This window comes from Eucyclogobius newberryi, unplaced genomic scaffold (genome assembly GCF_026437365.1).
Source record: "Eucyclogobius newberryi isolate DKJ021-1_F unplaced genomic scaffold, fEucNew1.0.hap1 SCAF_1, whole genome shotgun sequence".
Classification (NCBI taxonomy): Eukaryota; Metazoa; Chordata; class Actinopteri; order Gobiiformes; family Gobiidae; genus Eucyclogobius; species Eucyclogobius newberryi.
In genome coordinates, this window is record NW_027315723.1 from 28,180,866 (window position 1) to 28,199,401 (window position 18,536).

At 41.9% G+C, this 18,536-nt stretch overlaps 1 protein-coding gene across 3 annotated transcripts in view; it reads left to right on the plus strand.

The window, feature by feature from the left end:
- LOC140357814 (prospero homeobox protein 1-like) overlaps positions 1-15,883 on the plus strand; it is a 30,102-nt gene extending 14,219 nt beyond the window's left edge. For all 3 annotated transcript variants that reach the window (XM_072442333.1, XM_072442349.1, XM_072442341.1), the window contains exon 5: positions 14,997-15,883. In XM_072442333.1, coding sequence (XP_072298434.1) covers positions 14,997-15,182 — 186 coding nt within the window. In that variant the 3' untranslated portion in view covers positions 15,183-15,883. The remainder of the gene's footprint in view (positions 1-14,996) is intronic.
- The last annotated feature ends 2,653 nt before the right edge of the window (positions 15,884-18,536 follow it).

The following is an 18,536-nucleotide window of genomic DNA, read 5'->3' on the forward strand; positions in this document are numbered from 1 at the left end:
CCTCGAAGGGTACAGTCGTCCCTTGGACCGGCCTGGCATGCTGGCAAAGCATTTCTCCAGTGTGTGTCTGTGTGTGTGTGCGAGTGTGTGTGTCACTTTGAGGGGGGGATCTCACTGTTATCAAGGTTAAGCGTCCTACTGTTTTACTGAGAGGAAAAGGGGGAGGAATAGATGGATAGATAGGGGAAAGAGGGTGAGAGCTCGGAGACAAAGGGATGACGCCGGGGCAGGGAGGGAGGAAGAGGGAATTGCGGGTAAAGAAGCAGAGGAGAAAAGGAAGTGCCCTTGTGAGCGCTGGGACTGTGGTAGCACTCACATTTAAAGTGGTGCGCTTCTGTTGGCGGTGGTTTAGGGTCTGCTTCTGATTCTTTATTTGTCCACTGGGGCTGGTCTCAGGCACACTCCCCCACATCCATCTCACACTCTCCTCGGGGAGCCCGTGAAAGACCCTGCACCTCAACACTTGGTCGTGATCCCGGGGTTAAAGCGCATTTCTGTACGAACACATGTTAAGACTGTACGATTTTGTTCATTGTACAACAGTAGGGACTTGAATCATCTGCTTATTACCCTACTTTCCGGACTATAAGTCGCACCTTTTTTCATAGTTTTGGCCGGGGTGCAACTTATACTTATATTTATGTCTATACTGATGTACTTATACTCCAGAGTGACTTATATATTATATTATTTGTTATTTTCACACTTGCAACCGCATTCCACACTCCAGTGCGACTTATATATGTTTTATTATACATGTCTGGTGCCACTTATACTCCGGAAAATACGGTACAAGGAGATTGGACACTTGGAGTCTTGAAGTATGCACTCTCCTTTAGGTTTCAATTTTCATAATCCTGGAATCCGCTTCTCTTTTCATATCGAATTATGCTTTGTGTCACCTACAAAGGACATCCATATGTGCAAACAAAACATTTCAAATCGTCCAAGTTCGACATCAAAGTATATGTGTTAAGTCAGTTGCAAAAACAAACGCCAACGCCAAAGAAAATACACTGTACAATCTATTTGCATGGGCCTTTAATGCGACATAACATAAAGCCTCTTAATAAAACAACCTTAATCCCTTCTTCAGCCGCACAGAACTGTACCGCATAGTCGTTCTAACTTGCCAGACGCCTCGAGTATATTTAAAACCAAATAACTTTCACAGCAATCTTCTTTGTGCGCGCTATAAAGCATCGCTCGTCAGGCAGAACCATCATTCTTCAGCTCGTATCAGGAAGCTACTGTTGAACCGGGCTTCAAGTGAACAGCCTATTTGCATACATAAATGTGAAAATTTGCAAGAAGACAGGCGGAGGGGTAAAGAGTGTGCGGCCAGGTGAATAAGTCTTCTGTTGGTCGTGGAGGAGAGAGACCAGGAGAGGGAGGTGGAGGGCGTTTTGCATATTAAGGTTTTTTTTGCCGGGCAGGTGTCTGAGAGATACAAGAGCTGATTACCACAAGGAAAATTTGCGCAGCCATGCAAATTTGAACTCCCCTTGACAAACTAACTGCCTTGTGAGCGAGAAGTGTGCTCGTCAGAGGAAAATACTGGCTAATAAGTTCAAGAGGAAGTAGCAGCACCAACAAACAACAGCATTATGTTTTAGCTTTTTTCGTGCGCCATACGGCATAATGTAAACAAGACAAAGAGGCGCCGACTGCAACCACAGCAGCTGCCTTGTGCCTTTCTGTGTTGAAGTTTGATCGCACTTGAAAGTTTAGTTTAGTTCAAATGTAAACCAGTGTAAAGAATTGTGTCAAATCCTTTGTGGCATGATTGTGTGAACATGCAACCATGTTTTAGCCTAATTGCTCTTGTATTTACCTTTTTACTCATTAGTCTGTTAAAAAAAACACATTTATTTAATCCATTTATTTGATTTCATCTTTTCGTCACGGTCCCTTGCTTTGATAGTGCAAAGAAATTGTTAAGAATACTGTAAATAAGTATTAAAAGTACAAGGAGGATCCACTGAGACTGGCACATGGGGCACAACTCCCAAAACATGATCAGTGCCAAATATCTGCAGATTGTTTTGTTTTCCGATACTGTAATGATCTTTTTTATGTATTTTGGTAGAAAGATAGAACACTCCGGAAGCCACTAAATCGCCTTTGCGTTGACATCCATCATAAAGCAACGATTACACATGTCACTGCGGCTGCAACACGAAACACACACTTTTTCACCTCAAAACCCCTTCTCCTTTGGGTCATCGTTTACACATCGGCGAAACCTCGCGCACCGGCTCCACTACTCCTCTAGCGTCTATGGAGCTAATGTAGGAGTTATTAGCGTTAGCCCGCGTGGGTGCGTGGGCTCTGAACCGCGGAGATGTTTGTGTGGGAATTTAGCAAAGTCTTATGAAGGTGCGCGGAGACGTTTGTTACATTTCTTCTGTTTGTGCGGGTGACTCACAGAGGTAATGTGTATCAGGATGCCCCTCAGGCCTTTTGTTTTTTGGTAGCGCTTTTTCTCACTCTCTCTCTCTCTCTCTCCAAACCCCTCTCGACACTTCCTCCTCCTCTTCCTCCTCTACCTGCCTCCTGCACCACCACTTGAAACAGGAGCCTACGCATATTCAGCAAGCGCGCACACAAATCCAGCAGTAAAGTTTTCCCATTGCCAGATTTCTGCGTCATCAAAGTCCCGTCCACCTTGGTTACGTGCATGGAAAGAATATGTCCTCTGTGTTCACGTCCGTGGCCTTTCTTGTTTGATGCTAATCTGCTCTGTCACTGTGCCGGCCTAATACGAAGCCCCGGCTCCTCTTTTGTGGCAATTGTTCTCAACTTTTTTTTCTTTTTCGTTTCACTCATCCGCGCTTCCTTCTGTCGCCTCTCTTGTGCTTTCATCCTCCTCTTTTGCATGTCTTCCATCCTCTCCATTAGGAAGTTTTAACGGCTTAATTGTCACATTGCTTCTGGCAGAATGAACACCATCAGTAATTAAAGAGCCGGGCGTTAATTACCTAGACCCCGGGTTTTTTTGCGTTCCTCTGTTTCTCAAGCCCCCCTCCTGGTTTTCATGCCTTCTCTTCTTCTATCTTTTCTGCTCATCAAAGTCTTTGGTTAAAAAAAAAAGGAAAGAAAGAAAACGCAGCCTTGACTTTGAGCGAGCGTCCGCTTTCATGTGAGGACTCAAGTGAAAAATCTGGCTTCAGTGTGTCCTGTGTCTTTGAAGCCCTGCAATGACAACACACTCATCATCTTTCATAAGACAAGAATGTGTGCGACCCCGTTAATAGTTTGGGACGCACACACAAAGAGGTGGGGCTCGATGATGATGATGGCTCTGGGAAACTCTCCGATTTCTATAAGGCAAAGTTTTCAGTGTCGGGCAGCGCTTTTTCCGAGCGGTGGAAGCTCCGACGGTCTTTGAAATAGTGCTCAAACATGCAGGTGTTGAATGTAACCACGAGCATCGTTTTGTTTTTTAGTTAGTTTTAAAGTGCCTTTATAACAATATTTCTGAATGTTACATTTGCACATAAAAGAAACATAACAGAATACTTTCATAGACTGGTGGTTAGTGGTTGCAAAATGTCGAGTTTTTTGTTAGCATAGCAGATGAAACCGAAGAGGGGGGAAAATGCATTTAAAGGTGCACTTCACTTCATTCATGTGCAGCTGCATCTGCTTGTGTCCCATAGAGACGTTTCCTTGAATGTTCCAGGATGGCATTAAACTAAAACCTTTAAAACAAAATCACTACAGGTGTTTTTATTGCTCCAAAACATATTGAAATACATGTCCACTTTACAGAACTGAACTGTAACTCGATGGGGCGTCTCCTGCTTGTTTCCATGCCGATATGTACATAGGTCAGGGTAATATGGTGTTAAAAATGTAATCATGATCTCATCTCTGTGACGATCAGATATTTGATCATTATCGTCATTGATAATTTAATTTAATTTAAATATAACACTTCTCCTCACCGACTCCTCCAGCCTCAGTTAAACTATGAGTGAGGGACGACTGGATTTATCCAATCACAGTGAAGTTTGATCTTTCAGGAGAAGAAGAAGAAGAAGATGACTTTATTTACCTCTTAACGACAATACAAAATTTAATCGTGATAAAATAGAAATTGTGATATTGCTGCAAGGAAATGTGTGATTTCACCGCTGTACACACGTTTAATGTCTATGTAGGAAGATTCCAGCTTAAAGTACTTAAACTTCCATGGAGACAAGCAGATCCTCCATTGTGCATTATTAATAAAAAGAATGAAACCAACTAATAAGAAAGGTAAAGATACATTGCAAAGACAAGGCTTCTCTGAACCAATCAATGGGAACTGGAATACACAACTTTATCCATCATGACATTTAAAAAAAAGCTTGTAAGACAAAGATCCAAGAAGGATTTAAAGTCTGGTTTTTCTGCATGTGCAAGTCAAACTGTGCCCCCATGTACTTCTGTTGTGACACCAAACACCAAACGTCTTTCCTTTTGAAGTCGCACTTATCTGATCCAAGTCATTGTTCACTTTTCTCTCACTCAGCTCTTCTTTCTGTCACATGTTCTTTCTTCCCCGCGCTCCCTCTCTCCCTCTCTCCCTCTCTTCTCTCTCGCTCTGTGTCTCCCAAACTCTCTCCATCTATTACGAGAGCCACAGAGAGCCGAGAGCAGATGCTGTCTGTCCAACCGCCGTGCCCCGTAGCATTGTGCGCTTCACCTCTCCTTCCCCCTCGTCTCCCTCGGTCCTCCTCTTCACGTCCCATTCGGGGAACCATTTGTATTCTCCGTCCCGCGATAATGTCTCCTCTCTCCTCCTTCCTTGTCTCCTTATTGGAACGAGGTGGGGGGGGGCCTGTGTGTGGACCGAGCGTGTGCACGACCTGGTTTTGACCTCTGGGATTTTGGGGTGAGCAGGTCATCGACACCGCTTGTGGTGTGAAGGAGTAGAAAACTTGTCTGCTGTGAAGATACGTGTGGTGGAGACGCACAGCTTACGGCGTTCAAGCTCTCACTTTGAGGAGCGTTTTGAAACCAGAACGAAAGCACAAGATCCAAAAGAAGGTGAAATAGTAGCGGTATAGATTTAGGATCAAAGCAGCCAAAAATAAAACCAATAGCATTTGACAGCGGGTCAGGAACAAGGCATGCACACATACTTTGTGCTCATCCCCCATATCTCTTCAAATCCCTACAGTCTCTTGTAAAGCAACAGTGCAATTCAAGTGTATTTATCAGGAGGGAACCTTACAGCTGTACAGTACACGGTCACTGAACAACAAAGCAGCAACAAAAGATGTTCCTGTATTTAATGTCTAAAAGTTTAATTGTAATAGCGTGGATTAAAGGTAGATAATTTATCAAAACTTAAATAATATTGTGAATGTTGCTGAATTTGAATATCAAGTACATTGTTTATTGTGAAATATTATACAAAATAAGCAGATTTTTTAAGGGTATTAAGTGATATTTCTGCACTTTTGTGATACATTTTACAGACATTTTACATTGGTCTGTTAATCAAACATCAACTAACACGTTTAAAGACACATTTTTTAACACATTTCTACGGATTGACAAAATATTGTCTGGGAAACATTTTTTGTCAAAATTGCCCACCCTTAGCGTGGATTCCTTACTTAGATGGCATATAAAAATCGGTTAGAAATGCCAACTGAAGGTAAATCAAAACACAAGTCCAGGTAGAAACTAAATACAAAATGATAACATGCATGCTAATTTCCACTTAACATTTAATCCAGAAAAAAGTAAAGCAATCTTAAGAAATCAATTAAACTTGGCATTTCACACTACAGTCCACACGTATCCGATAACAAAAGAGCAGGAATAGATAAAGATTATGGTAGGAAACTAATCTGAGGATATTAGCTTGTACTTTCGTTTGTGAGCAGCTGAATGGTGTTAGAATTACCAGGAAGAATTAGTGCAAGAAAGGCGCCGAAAGCGGGATCAGCTGCTGTGAATGGCCGCGGGCGATGGAGGGCCCGCTTTGACGTATCTGACAGCTCTTTTCTTTGCAGCGCCATGTGGCTCTGGGAGAAAATACACAAGACAATTTAGCAGATTTAATGACCAGATTCCAAAATAACTATATCTCCTCCTGTTAGCTCAAAGAGTGTATTGGATGCTGTTACATATAGAGAAATGCTTTTTGACTGGTGCCCCCTCCTCCCTCTGTCGTTCCCTGGTCACCTTGTGAGGGCCAGCCGGCTCGGTGGCACAGCTGCTGATTATGTCATTATTTCTGGGTTGAAATAATGGTTGGGGTGTGTGTGTGGAACTAATGAAGCGTGGCAAAGTGGACTCATGCCAAAATGACCAGGGTGTGCATCAGATGTGTCAAAAGAGCCTCTGTCTACTCTTCCCCCCCCACACACAGTTTCAGAATCGATCACTCTAAACTCTCCAAGAGCAAAGTAAAGACGGTTAAATGTTACTAAAGCACAATACAGGAACATTTCAAAGTTGTTTTATTAGTAGAGGTGGGCAATATATGACAAATAAATAGATAATAGCATAAATGCTGTCGTGATATGCAAACTTCTAATATCGACTTTATCGTTTATAGTCAAAAATGCTACAAAAACAGCTGATTAACAATTAAAATAAAAAAGTTAGATTTTAAACTTTTAAGTAAGGATATAAGGTGATATTTCACAATTAAACCTCCACAAATACATCATGTTAAAATCATGTTTTGACACGTTTCTGTTGAACTGAAATAATATCGTCTTACTATTGTTATCAGAATACTTAGAGATAGTTATTTTTAGGAATGTTACCCACCCCTATATCTTAGTTTGCAGAAAGTTTGAAAAAAGTTATAATTAATCAGGAAAAATATCCAACTCTCAGATCCAAACTTCAAAATGAAACCAACTGTCAAAAAGTTGGAAATGTGAGCTAAAGCTGCAAGTTTAATCAAAATCGCAGTATGAATTAGCAAATAGCAAAAAAAAAATGTTTTGAAGTTGCATAAATTTCCTCCACAATCAACAAAATAATCTACTCGTAATCTACATGACAATTGCTAACCGTGTAGTTTAAATATGTACAAACATAGGCCAATCTCAGTATTTTTGTCAAATCTCCTGGACAGACATTAAACTACATGTGAATACTAGTTTCAAAACATAAAGCACAAATCTAATCTTAACACTAACCCATGGTGCGGCGCTAATGTGAGCCAGTTGATTATATTTACAATTACATTTCTTTTTCATCACATCCAAACTTTTTTTTGTTGCATTTTTTTATGTCCAAACAGTCGTTTCGTCCCATGCGCGCTCCATTCTGCCTTTATTGTCTCGCCGCCCGCCCCTCCTTTGCCCCTGGAGCCCGCTATTCTTCCTCAGCCTCCATCACCTCCTCTCCAGATGTCCCGCGCCTATCTTCCAGACGTCCTGGCCTTTCTCTTCGCCTTCTGCCTCCTGCTTTTTTCAGTGTCCCAGAGCCGCACTGACTTTCTGACCCCTGGAGGCCCCGCGACAACACTTCGAGACCCCCCTCCTTGGTTTTTTCTCAGCTTGTGACTTACAGGAATTTAGATGTGGACATAAAGGCCCGAGCTGCACTTTTTGAGTCCCCCTACTGTTTAGAACGGCTATAAACTATAAGCTTCATTGTCAACCATTATAGCCATTATAAAAAACAAAATAATGGCAAGCAACACGCAACATTTTGGCAATAATTATGTGAAAGAAGAACAACTGATGAAAGCACAATGACAAAGAATCAAGGCATGAAACACAAATCAAAAAAGAATAAAATGCATTTGTAAAAAGCTGCAAACGCTCTTTCTGTTGATATAAAAAAGCCTCTCCGCTACTAAACTAAAGTGATAAAACGTGAAGAGGCACAGCAGACCTTTGTACAGCGTTACGGAGTGTGCAGAAGGACATTTGACAGTACAACTTGATCAGTGCCTTTGACCCCGTCCTTGACTCCTAAGATGGAGGTGCACCTTGAGAAAAAAACATGTGACGCTATGGGACAAATATATTACACAAACCACACACGCACACACACACACACACACACACACACACGCACAACAAGACACACTGCACTCCAAGGCTTCACGTTCTCAAGGCTCGTATCAGTGAAGTCGGCAGCCGCTGTTTGCTCAGCTTTGGCGTCTGTTTCCTGCCTTTATTCATTAGGAAATATTCACGCCAACAAGACTTACTAATATGAACGATATCTCTGCCGAACGCTGCACACTTGAGATTGAGGACGTTCACGTTTGAAAGTTGCACAATCTGTCCGGTGTGTCCCAACATCTTGTATCTTGTTTTGGACTGGCACGGCCTTATCGGTCACGGGGGCTTGGGGGACAGAGAAGAGGGGTAGGAAGAACATGGCTTGTGTTTGCCCAAAGTGACAGCGCGGGCCAAGGGCTTATCAAGGCCTTTGTAGATTATTGATCCAAGCAGATACGGAGCTCGGGGTATGTGCACGTTCAAGGTTTGGGAAGTCGCTGGCTTGAGTCAGTCAAATGTCACTGTCCCACTCAACTTCGGTTTTTATTCAAATGTTTCACAGCGAGAGACTAGAGTCATTTCTGAAAGAGGTCAGTTCTGGTCAGTAGCAAGTGGAAAACATGCCTTTCTGTTCTTGTTTTTGATTAATACAAGTGATGATTTATAATATTTTACCAGCCTAGGAGTTAAAAGTGTTGTTTATTGTTGTAAAAAGTGTTGTATTTTTGATTAGGAAGGATTTGGAAAAGAATGTAAATGTTGAAACAGGTAGTGGAGAAAGGTAATCAATTTAAAGTGCATCTGACAGGTTATTCTTATTATTATTAGTATTGTTATTATTACTATTATTATTATTATTATTATTATTACTACTACTATTACTACTACTATTATTATTATTTTTATTACTATTATTATTATTATTATTACTTTGTTTGGTGTGATAGTCCCTGTGGTGTATATTTATTATAGTTTTACATCAGTCAAGTCTAATTTATAAAGTTGGTTGTTTAAAATTTCAGGAAGTAGACAGTTTAAACAATTATTTATCAAAATAAAGGAGTTGTCAAGAAATGAATTTTTAAAATCATAACTACTGTGCAATTTGTATGTTTTTTTGGTAGTTGTTTACATTATGGTTGCTAGGTAACAGTTGGAGGAATTACCTCGTCGTATGTCACATATGCTGCTAGTCTCCAACCAGGAAGTGACATTATAAACATCACCAAAATTGACAAACCGGGAATAAAAAAATCTTGAATATAAAAATGTCCTATATGTTTTAGTGAAATGTGTAGTGTAACCCGTCATATGCACTTTAACCTGCTGACGGTCGCATGTCAAAAACACATGGGAAGCGCAGCATTCCCAGGCTCATCCGAAGTTAGGAATTAACCCGGTTGGCAGTGGGAGCTTGCGTCCCTGCATTTCATCTTCAAGGCTGCTGCTCGCCACCAGCGGCACACACATGACGCTTGCACAGCCTTATCTTCCAGGGTTTCGTCTTGTTTGGCCAACGCTATGCAAATAGAAGGTGCAATACATCTCCTGACAGTTCCCAAAAGCAAAGGGGCGAAAACACATGCTGGCCAAACAAACAGCCGGCCCTGAGTCACCGAGAGACAAGAGATTTCACAGGCTTTACCGATACAGGCGAAGAGACGGACACACACACGAGTGCATGAGAGCAAGTGTGTAACAGTAGCCTTCAGTGGAGGGGCCCCTTGGCTACCTTTTTAAACATTTGTCTAAGCAGTCTTAAGACAGGGGGGTTGTTGCCCAGAATGAATAGCTCCCAGCAAGCCGTCCACAGCCTTCTATTGTCCTCTGTCATATTTTATTATCTCATCAAAAAAGCAGGAAATCCGATTCCCTCTCTCTGAAAAAGAGCTTATCCTTCAGTCTCAAAGCAACCTGTCACAAGAGAGGGCGAAGGAGAGGAACGCACCGGGAGTGATTAACAACCTCAGAGCAGCCGCTTCCAAGTCAACTTGCATGTTTCTCCTTTTGTGGCAGAGTGTTTCCTTTACGCGGCTGAAAAGAATAGTTATAATACCATTGTCTGTGCTCAAAATGCAGACTCTTTTCACGCGTGACGCTCTCGTCTTGTTGCCTTTGGACACCAATACCATCGGTTTTCTGATATTTACTTCATTCCGTGCTGCCTGTTTGAATTGGGTTTCTTATAAGTGATTGTTTTTTTTGTTTTTTTTAATGCGATACATGTATTATTTTTATTCATTGCTTTTTGTTGCACCAAGGGATGTCAAGATTATTTGGTTAAAAAAGTCTTGTAATTCAAGCTGTGCATTTAAATGTGAAGCAGGGAGGGGCGATTTTGACACAAATGAATACCTCCTTATTTTGTTGGAATATCTTGATATCGATATTCAGACAATATTATGACAATTTAACAGAAATATGTAAAAAACATGTCTTTAAACGTATTAGTTGAGGTTTAATTATAAGACAAATGTGAAACGTGCAGAAATATTGCCTCATACCCTTTTTTAGAAAGTTTACAACATATATTTTTGATTTGTTTTTTTTATTTTTTATCAACTTGTAATTATTTATTTTTTTACCAGAAACGATGTGCTCGATTTTCAAATTTCCCACATCTTCAAAACAACATTCACAATATTATCTAAAATTCCATATTATTGTCCACAACATAATGTAAATCTCTTTTTTTTTCTTTTTTCTTTTTTTTCTTTTGTCACATTAACTTTATTTTATCATTGTCACAAGTTCGTAACATTTTGTCACAAACTTGAGGAACAGTAACGTGTCAAGACAATGAAAATTAATGAAAATGAATGAAAATTAGATGATTTTGCAGTTTTTTTGGCCACAGTCTCAGTAATTGCGTCTCACTGATAATGACAATAAAACATTTTCTGATTCTGACATTTGCAAAATATGGCAGTTTAACAAGTAGACTAATGACATCTCACACACACACACACACACACGCACACACACACACACACGCACACACACACACACACGCACACACACACACACACACACACGCACACACACACACACACGCACACACACACGCACACACACACACACACGCACACACACACGCACACACACACACACACGCACACACACACGCACGCACACACACACACACACACACACACACGCATACACACACACGCACACACACACACACGCACACACACACACACACACACACACGCATACACACACACACACACACACGCATACACACACACACACACGCGCACACACACACACACGCACACACACACACACACGCACACACACACACACGCACACACACACACACACGCACACACACACACACACACACACACGCACACACACGCGCACACACACACACACACACACACGCACACACACACGCACGCACACACACACACACACACACACGCATACACACACACGCACACACACACACACGCACACACACACGCACACACACACACACACACGCACACACACACACACACGCACACACACACACACGCACACACACACGCACGCACACACACACACACACACACACACACACACACGCATACACACACACGCACACACACACACACGCACACACACACACACACACACGCATACACACACACACACACACACGCATACACACACACACACACGCGCGCGCACACACACACACACACACACACGCTTACACACACACACACGCGCACACACACAAACACACACACACACACCGTCCCTTCATCTCACTATTTGCTCGGCCATTTGCCACCGCCTTCTTCCTCCCCGCTCTGTACATCTGTCCTTTAATTTTGGGCTCTACTGAGAAGTTGTTCAAAAGCCCTATGAAATATGTATGAAGGATTGTGAGCCACGCGATTGGCCCCATTTACCGGACAGCCCGGGCGAATGAGTGGCCCACACCGGATAATCCCCCACAATGCCCCTGGAACAAAGGCCCAACAGCTGACCCCAGAGAGAGGGAGAGATAAAGAGGAGGGCAGGAGGGGAGGGCGGGGGGGCGAGGGAGGGGGTCGCGGACAGTTAAGGCAGCTCGCAAAAACAAAGCACTGTACGCAGGGAATAATCACTGTGTGCAATGTCCAACTGTTGATAAGTTTAAGCAAAAGGAGCAATTACCAGGCCACATTTTGAAGATAATTGTCTGGCCTTGTCTGTTTTGTGGGGGTAGAATACGGAGCTGTGTCAAAGAAGAGCTCAAACAATGTCCAAATATGAAACAGTTTAACCAAAGCATAAATAAATGGTTATAGCGATGTGTGCAGACGTTTATGTGGTATATATTTGCCATATTGGAGCTCAATAGAGTAAGTAGAGTAGTAGTAGAGTAAACAGAACATGAATTCATCTGCATTCATCTCTTTTCTCTTTTTTTTTTGACTTTTTGGTGATTTTAATGCAATTTATTCCTGTTTGGTGAAGCAATTTGAAGTATCTAGTGTACAAATTGTGCTCTACAATAAACTTGCCTTGCCCGACATTACCAAATTGATTCAACAGTGTTAGAATCAAGAATAGCAAAAGCATGATTATTGTTATAAAACTTACAAAACAAAGATGAGGTGAATAAGCGTTTGTTTCTTCCCACTCTTTTTCAGAAATATTTGTTCGAAGTACTTTGTTCTGAATTGGAAACTAACAAACAAAACTAATTTCCCCCTATATGTATCTATTGGTTATTTTCATTATTCATCATTCAAAATATCCAAATGAACTTCTGTCCCTCTATCTAGACATGAATTCTCTTGTAGACTATCACACACCACTGTGAGCCTGAAAGAGCACCAAAGACTTCTGCTCGTGAACACACAAGCTGTCAGCTCAAATCTGCTCCATTGGCCAATAAGCATAAAGATTATTATTTTGTCTTTCACTTTCACTTTCTGTCCATCTGCATGAGCATATGTCGCTAGTGTCCACCTCCTCAGACCCTCGTGGGCCCCTCCTTCACCGCTCCCTCCTCCCTCACAGTCTCACTCTCTCGCGCTCTCTCAGTCAAGAGGATCTGAAATACCAATACCCTTTTCTCCTTGACATTGCTTTCTCCTTCCAGTCAGCGTTTTGCTGTCCTTTTATTGTCAAAACGTCAGGAGAAATTCCATGCAGGAATATTCTTAGTAATGCGGCATTCCCTGCATCTACAGCTCTGTGCAGAACAGCTCATTTTGTTCAGTCTTATGGGAAAAGCAGGTGTATACATAGAGGCAGAAATGCCCTCACTTCAGGGTCATTGTGCCAGTGTTCCACGCGTGACAGAAACCCAAACAATGAGTTATATCACTTGCACAGCCCCAATGGGGAGTTTAATATTTGGGGTTCTACTTGGCCAAGCTTCTTATTCACGCCTCACCTTTTGGACAGCGCCAGAGCACAGGCCACCTCCATTCATCACCTGGAGGGGGGCGGCCCGCTGTCCCACGAGTGCGTGTGTGTTGGACTGTCTAAGCGCGCGTTACAGTGGCCACTAACCTTGGCGCGTCCTGACACTCCTGATGAGTATCCGCAGGACGCTGGAGGAGCACTGTCAGGCGTTTGGGCACCAGGAGAGAGAGCGAGCCGGGGCGGGGGGGGGGGGGGGGAGGCAGTCAGCACCATCCAGGCAGGTGACCCCTGAAGGCTGGGAGACTGGGCCAAACCCAGCCGGCTGCATGTGCGCTATTGTATATGGCTTTCTCACAGTGTCATCTGGCTCTTGGAGGTGTGTGTGTGTGTGTGTGTGTGTGTGTGTGTGTGTGTGTGTGACAGAGTGCTTGCTCGGGGGAAGGTGTCACAGATCTTTGCCAGACTAATCATGTCCATAGTGTTAGTGAACGCGGCTGTCAGGGGCACTAAAGAGGCGGCGCGTCTCCGTACTCCCAAAACGTTTAGTACTTCCTCTTTGGCCAGGCCCGCTCCTTCACTGCTCCTCACCACGGTACTTGCAGATTTACAGTACGACTATAAAGCTGTCGCACACCTCAGAGTGGCACAGGGGAAGTGGGAGAAGTGTGCGCAATGTGTGAGAAAACCTGAGACTTTTAGAAGAAGTGGCCACCACCTTGATAGGGTTTTAAGGAAGTCGATACCAATGACTCAATACATTTATTATCAAAACACGTTATGGACGGCGAAGCGTCCATTTGCTCTATATTGCTTTTGAATGTTTTGTAATCTGGAAAGCTTATCTGTCTCGGGATGACCTTGCATTGTTTGTGTTTTTGCGTAAGTTCTTTAGTAAAGGTGAACTTTGATCACACAAATTGACCCGCGGTGGGTGAAGTAATACATTTTGTTGCTTAAATAAAAGTTCAGATACAGGATTAAAGAAATATTAAGGTAAATGTAAAAGAAGCGCATACAAAAATCGACCCAATTGATGTTTTGAAGTACTTTTACTTTTTACCTTTCAATGTACTTGAAAATTAAAAAGTGTTTCACACAGATTTTGAGTACTGTTAAAGTGTTAAATGTAGTGTTTTTGATCAAGAACTGCACAGATTTTGTCAACAGAAGCAATTTTAATCAATTTCCCTAATTTTTCTTGTGTCTCTATGTGTATATTTTTGGTTGCTCAAAGCCAGGACTTAAAATCTTTACACAGAATGTCACCATTAACATGCCAAAAATAAACACTCAAACCATGAAAAGTACTATCTACTTCTCAGTCCATTCAGAATTTTGGTAGCGTAGAAAGTACAAATACCTGCTCTCATATGTAATGATGTAAAAGTAAAAATTATCTCTGTAAAAATAGGTAAAGTACAGATACCTAAATGTAATTTTAATTATATATTTCAATATTTTCCACCACTGATCTTGACCAACAAATCAAGTATGAATTAATTTGAGTTTTATAGTTATGTAAATATAAAAGTATTATAAAACACACAAAAGTTGATTGATTTACTGCATCTTTCTTGTTGTTCTCCTCTTTTTCTATCCGCACTCCAACACTGTCCACTGCAGGAAACACTTTAACCCGTTCTCCCTCTCGTCTGTGCGCAGGTGCCGGACCGTTTCCTGGAAGTGGCCGAGGTCACGCTCCGAGAGTTCTTCAACGCCATCGTGGCCGGTAAAGACGTGGACCCGTCCTGGAAGAAGGCCATCTACAAAGTCATCTGCAAACTGGACAGCGACGTTCCCGACGTTTTCAAATCCCCCAACTGTCTCCAAGAGCTCCTACACGAGTAAAACCACCATTCCTGCTCCTGCTGCTCCTCCTCCTGCTCCTACTACTTCTCAACATCCTAATATTATTTATCTGATTTTTGAAGATTTCCAATTTTTCCTTCTGATTTTGTTCATTTTTTGAATGTATGGAAGTTATGAAGTAGCATTCCCGATTTGAAGGCCACTGAGGCGATTCCTGAATGAACCTAGCTATTGTGTTGTTGTTCTATATATAATTATTATTGCTATTATTATTATTATTATTTGTTCATTTTTTATGATTCTACTGAAATGAAGAGACTTTAATGTTATTGGGTGTTTTTTTCTTTTCTTTACGGACCGTGTGATCCCTCATCCGTTGGGAAACTCACTTTAGTTGTGAATGTGTGAATGGGGCCCTCATATACACTGTTAACATAGATTTTACTGAAATGAGCCGGTTTGGAAGCCACGGGACACACTGGACTTCTGGGGGCCGTTGACTGGACGTGGTCTGCACTGGTCTGTGAGATTTCGATTGCTGAACTTGACCATGTTTTGAAGTGTGCGACTCTAGGCACTGCGTTAAAGGGGTGTACAATATTTTGATGACTATTATTATTGTTACAATGTTGTTGTTCATGATTATTTGTCAAGACTGCTTGCTGAGGATTGGCACTTGGAGATTTTGTTTTGTCCCTTATTGCCACTGCAGAAACAAAATAAATTATTACTATTATTAATATTCTTCATGTTCGGGTGTGTTTTTCCACGCGTGACTTGTTTTGGTGCGTTTTCTCGGTTTGGATCAAGCTTTTGTTTGGACCGTGATGCGCCAAAAGATCTTTTATCACAAAGGCGACAACATATCTAAGCCTTTATTTGGTTTAAGTGCACGGGATAAGTTTGAAGATAACTATATTTAAGATTGATCGATTTGTTAGTTTTAAAATTGTACTTCCTGAGTGTAAATCATGCCACTGTATACTGGGCAGAAACTCCTCTGATGTCACAGAAATGGTTATTAGACAAACAAAAATACATGAGAACATCTTTATTTTGCTGAATCAAAGTTGAAACAGGAATAAAAATGTGGTTATTATGTTAAAATGTGGATTTGGATAGAATTCCCAGTCTCCCTAGTCTGTCTTATGTTAGAGATCTCTGCTCTGCTAACTGCAATTCCTTTTAGTTTCTACTTTTCTTTGCATTTTTCTTCTTAGAATAAATAAAAAAAAGTGAATTTGAGAATCATAAAAGCCCATCATACGCAGTTTAAGAACGAACAAATCTAGATTGACAAGTCGACTAGTAAAACAATGGTCCTGGAGAACACACACGGGGTCAAATGTGGTTTTGGTTATGGTTTTTGTATCATGACGAGTGCCACTAGTTGTCCTGTAAATTAGTTCAATTCGAAAAGTTTTCAACAGAACAATCACTTTATTTTGGCAGGAATAAAAGCCAATTTGCAGAACAATCAACACAAAAATAAAAGAATAAAAAAAGTCTCTCAAACGTATCCAATATCAAAGCCAGAGGCAGAATAAATAATCAAATGACACACAAATCATGGAGAAAGAACACAAACTCAGATCGTCATAAACTGAAGTGAATAGTACAAATTAAAGTCGTCTGAATGACATACTTGAATATATATCGCATTACTGTACACGCCCCCGCTGCACAAAGACTCCTGCATAGATGTTTCAGAGAGCCCACTCGCCGCCGTGAATGAAAATATGCTTAAACGCCGCTCTCATTAATTTCACCAGGAGTAGATTCCTCACACACGCGGGGCCCCTCCTTTTGCCGCTTCACCTGCTCCCCGAGCGCCACAATGCGGGGTCGAAGGTGAGCACTCGGCCCCCGGGGCAAGATGGAGACGCTCTCAAGACAAACAAAGACCCACCGAGGACTACAAAGACCAGGCAACAAAAGCGACAAGCAACATGCACCTGTAACCGAGCTAAAGTCCGCTCGCATTCAGACTTTTAAGTTCTTACATTCTACAAACGTGCGCTTTGATGAGGCGCGTCTGTGGAGGGCCGATCCCCGTCTTGGGCGACTTCAACAGTGCGGCGGCGCCCGTCACAAAGGGATCAAAGGCAGAGAGTTGCTTAACCTGCTGACTTACGCCGACAGACAAAGCGTCCTGACAAAAGGAAGGCAAGAGAAAGAGAGATACTCCCTTCATTATGGGGCCGGCTCTCTCTTCTTAAGATCGCCCGTCCTGAGAGAGCCCCACGCAGGAGCTTCTCACTGAAGCGCCGGCCCGGGCCTCGCAATCGGTTCTGTTAACGTGACAATGAGGAAGAGAAAGGACAGAAGACTTTTTTATCTGATGTGCGAGATGGTTATCGCCCCAGCTCTCCCCCTTTTCGGCTGCCACGCCCTGCACTTAAAAGAAGGAGCAGTTATTATTTTTTGTTGTAATTGTTGCTTTGAAGATTTGCAAAAGGCGGCGAAGCACAATGCTAGATAAACTGGTTTGAAACGATCCGCTTTTTATTCAACTAATGACACGACATTGTTGCGGAACAGTGGTAATAATTAAAGCCAATATTGGTCTAAAACAGATACCGTATTTTCCAGAGTATAAGTCGCTCCGGAGTATAAGTCGCACCAGCCAAAAAATGTATAATAGAAGAAGAAAAAAACACACTGGAATATGAAAATAAGTGTGTAGATAACAAATAATATCACATATAAGTCGCTCCGGAGTATAAGTATGTAAGTATAAATATAAGTATAAGATAAGATAATCCTTATAAGTCGCACCTTGGTCAAAACTATGAAAAAATATGCAACTTATAGTCCGGAAAATACGGTATATATATTTTTTAAAGTCTGGTGGGAAGAGTCAGAGATGTTCAGTTTTATTATGACAGATTGAAAGTTTGTAAGTCACACCAGCGCATTATATTTTATGGATTTATTCTCTTATGCGTTTGTTATAACTGCCTTGTAATAACAGGGCAGACTCTGCAGACATAAAACCATAAAAAACGATGCGGCGTAAACGAGCCGAGGGGCCGTATAACGCAAGGCCGGAGCGGTCCGCCGACGTTGCATTGTGTGTGCGGTTTGTACATGTCGTGTGTGAAAAGATTATGAGAAGCTGTGAACCAGTGAGTGACACAATTCTCAACACTGTGGCCCCTCCCCCACCCATGGGAGACCCACCCTGACATGTCAATTATTATCATTAAGCAATTCCTCCGATCTGTTTTCTTCAAACGCCGATATTCGTGGTCATAACGTTGTATTTGTAAAGCGTATAATAACCTCACGCATCACACGACTAAAGCTAAAGCAGAGGCTGATTCTGTTTCTCCACAGTTTAATTTAGTGCTATATTATCACTCTATTTTGAATAAATACATGAGGAGGTTC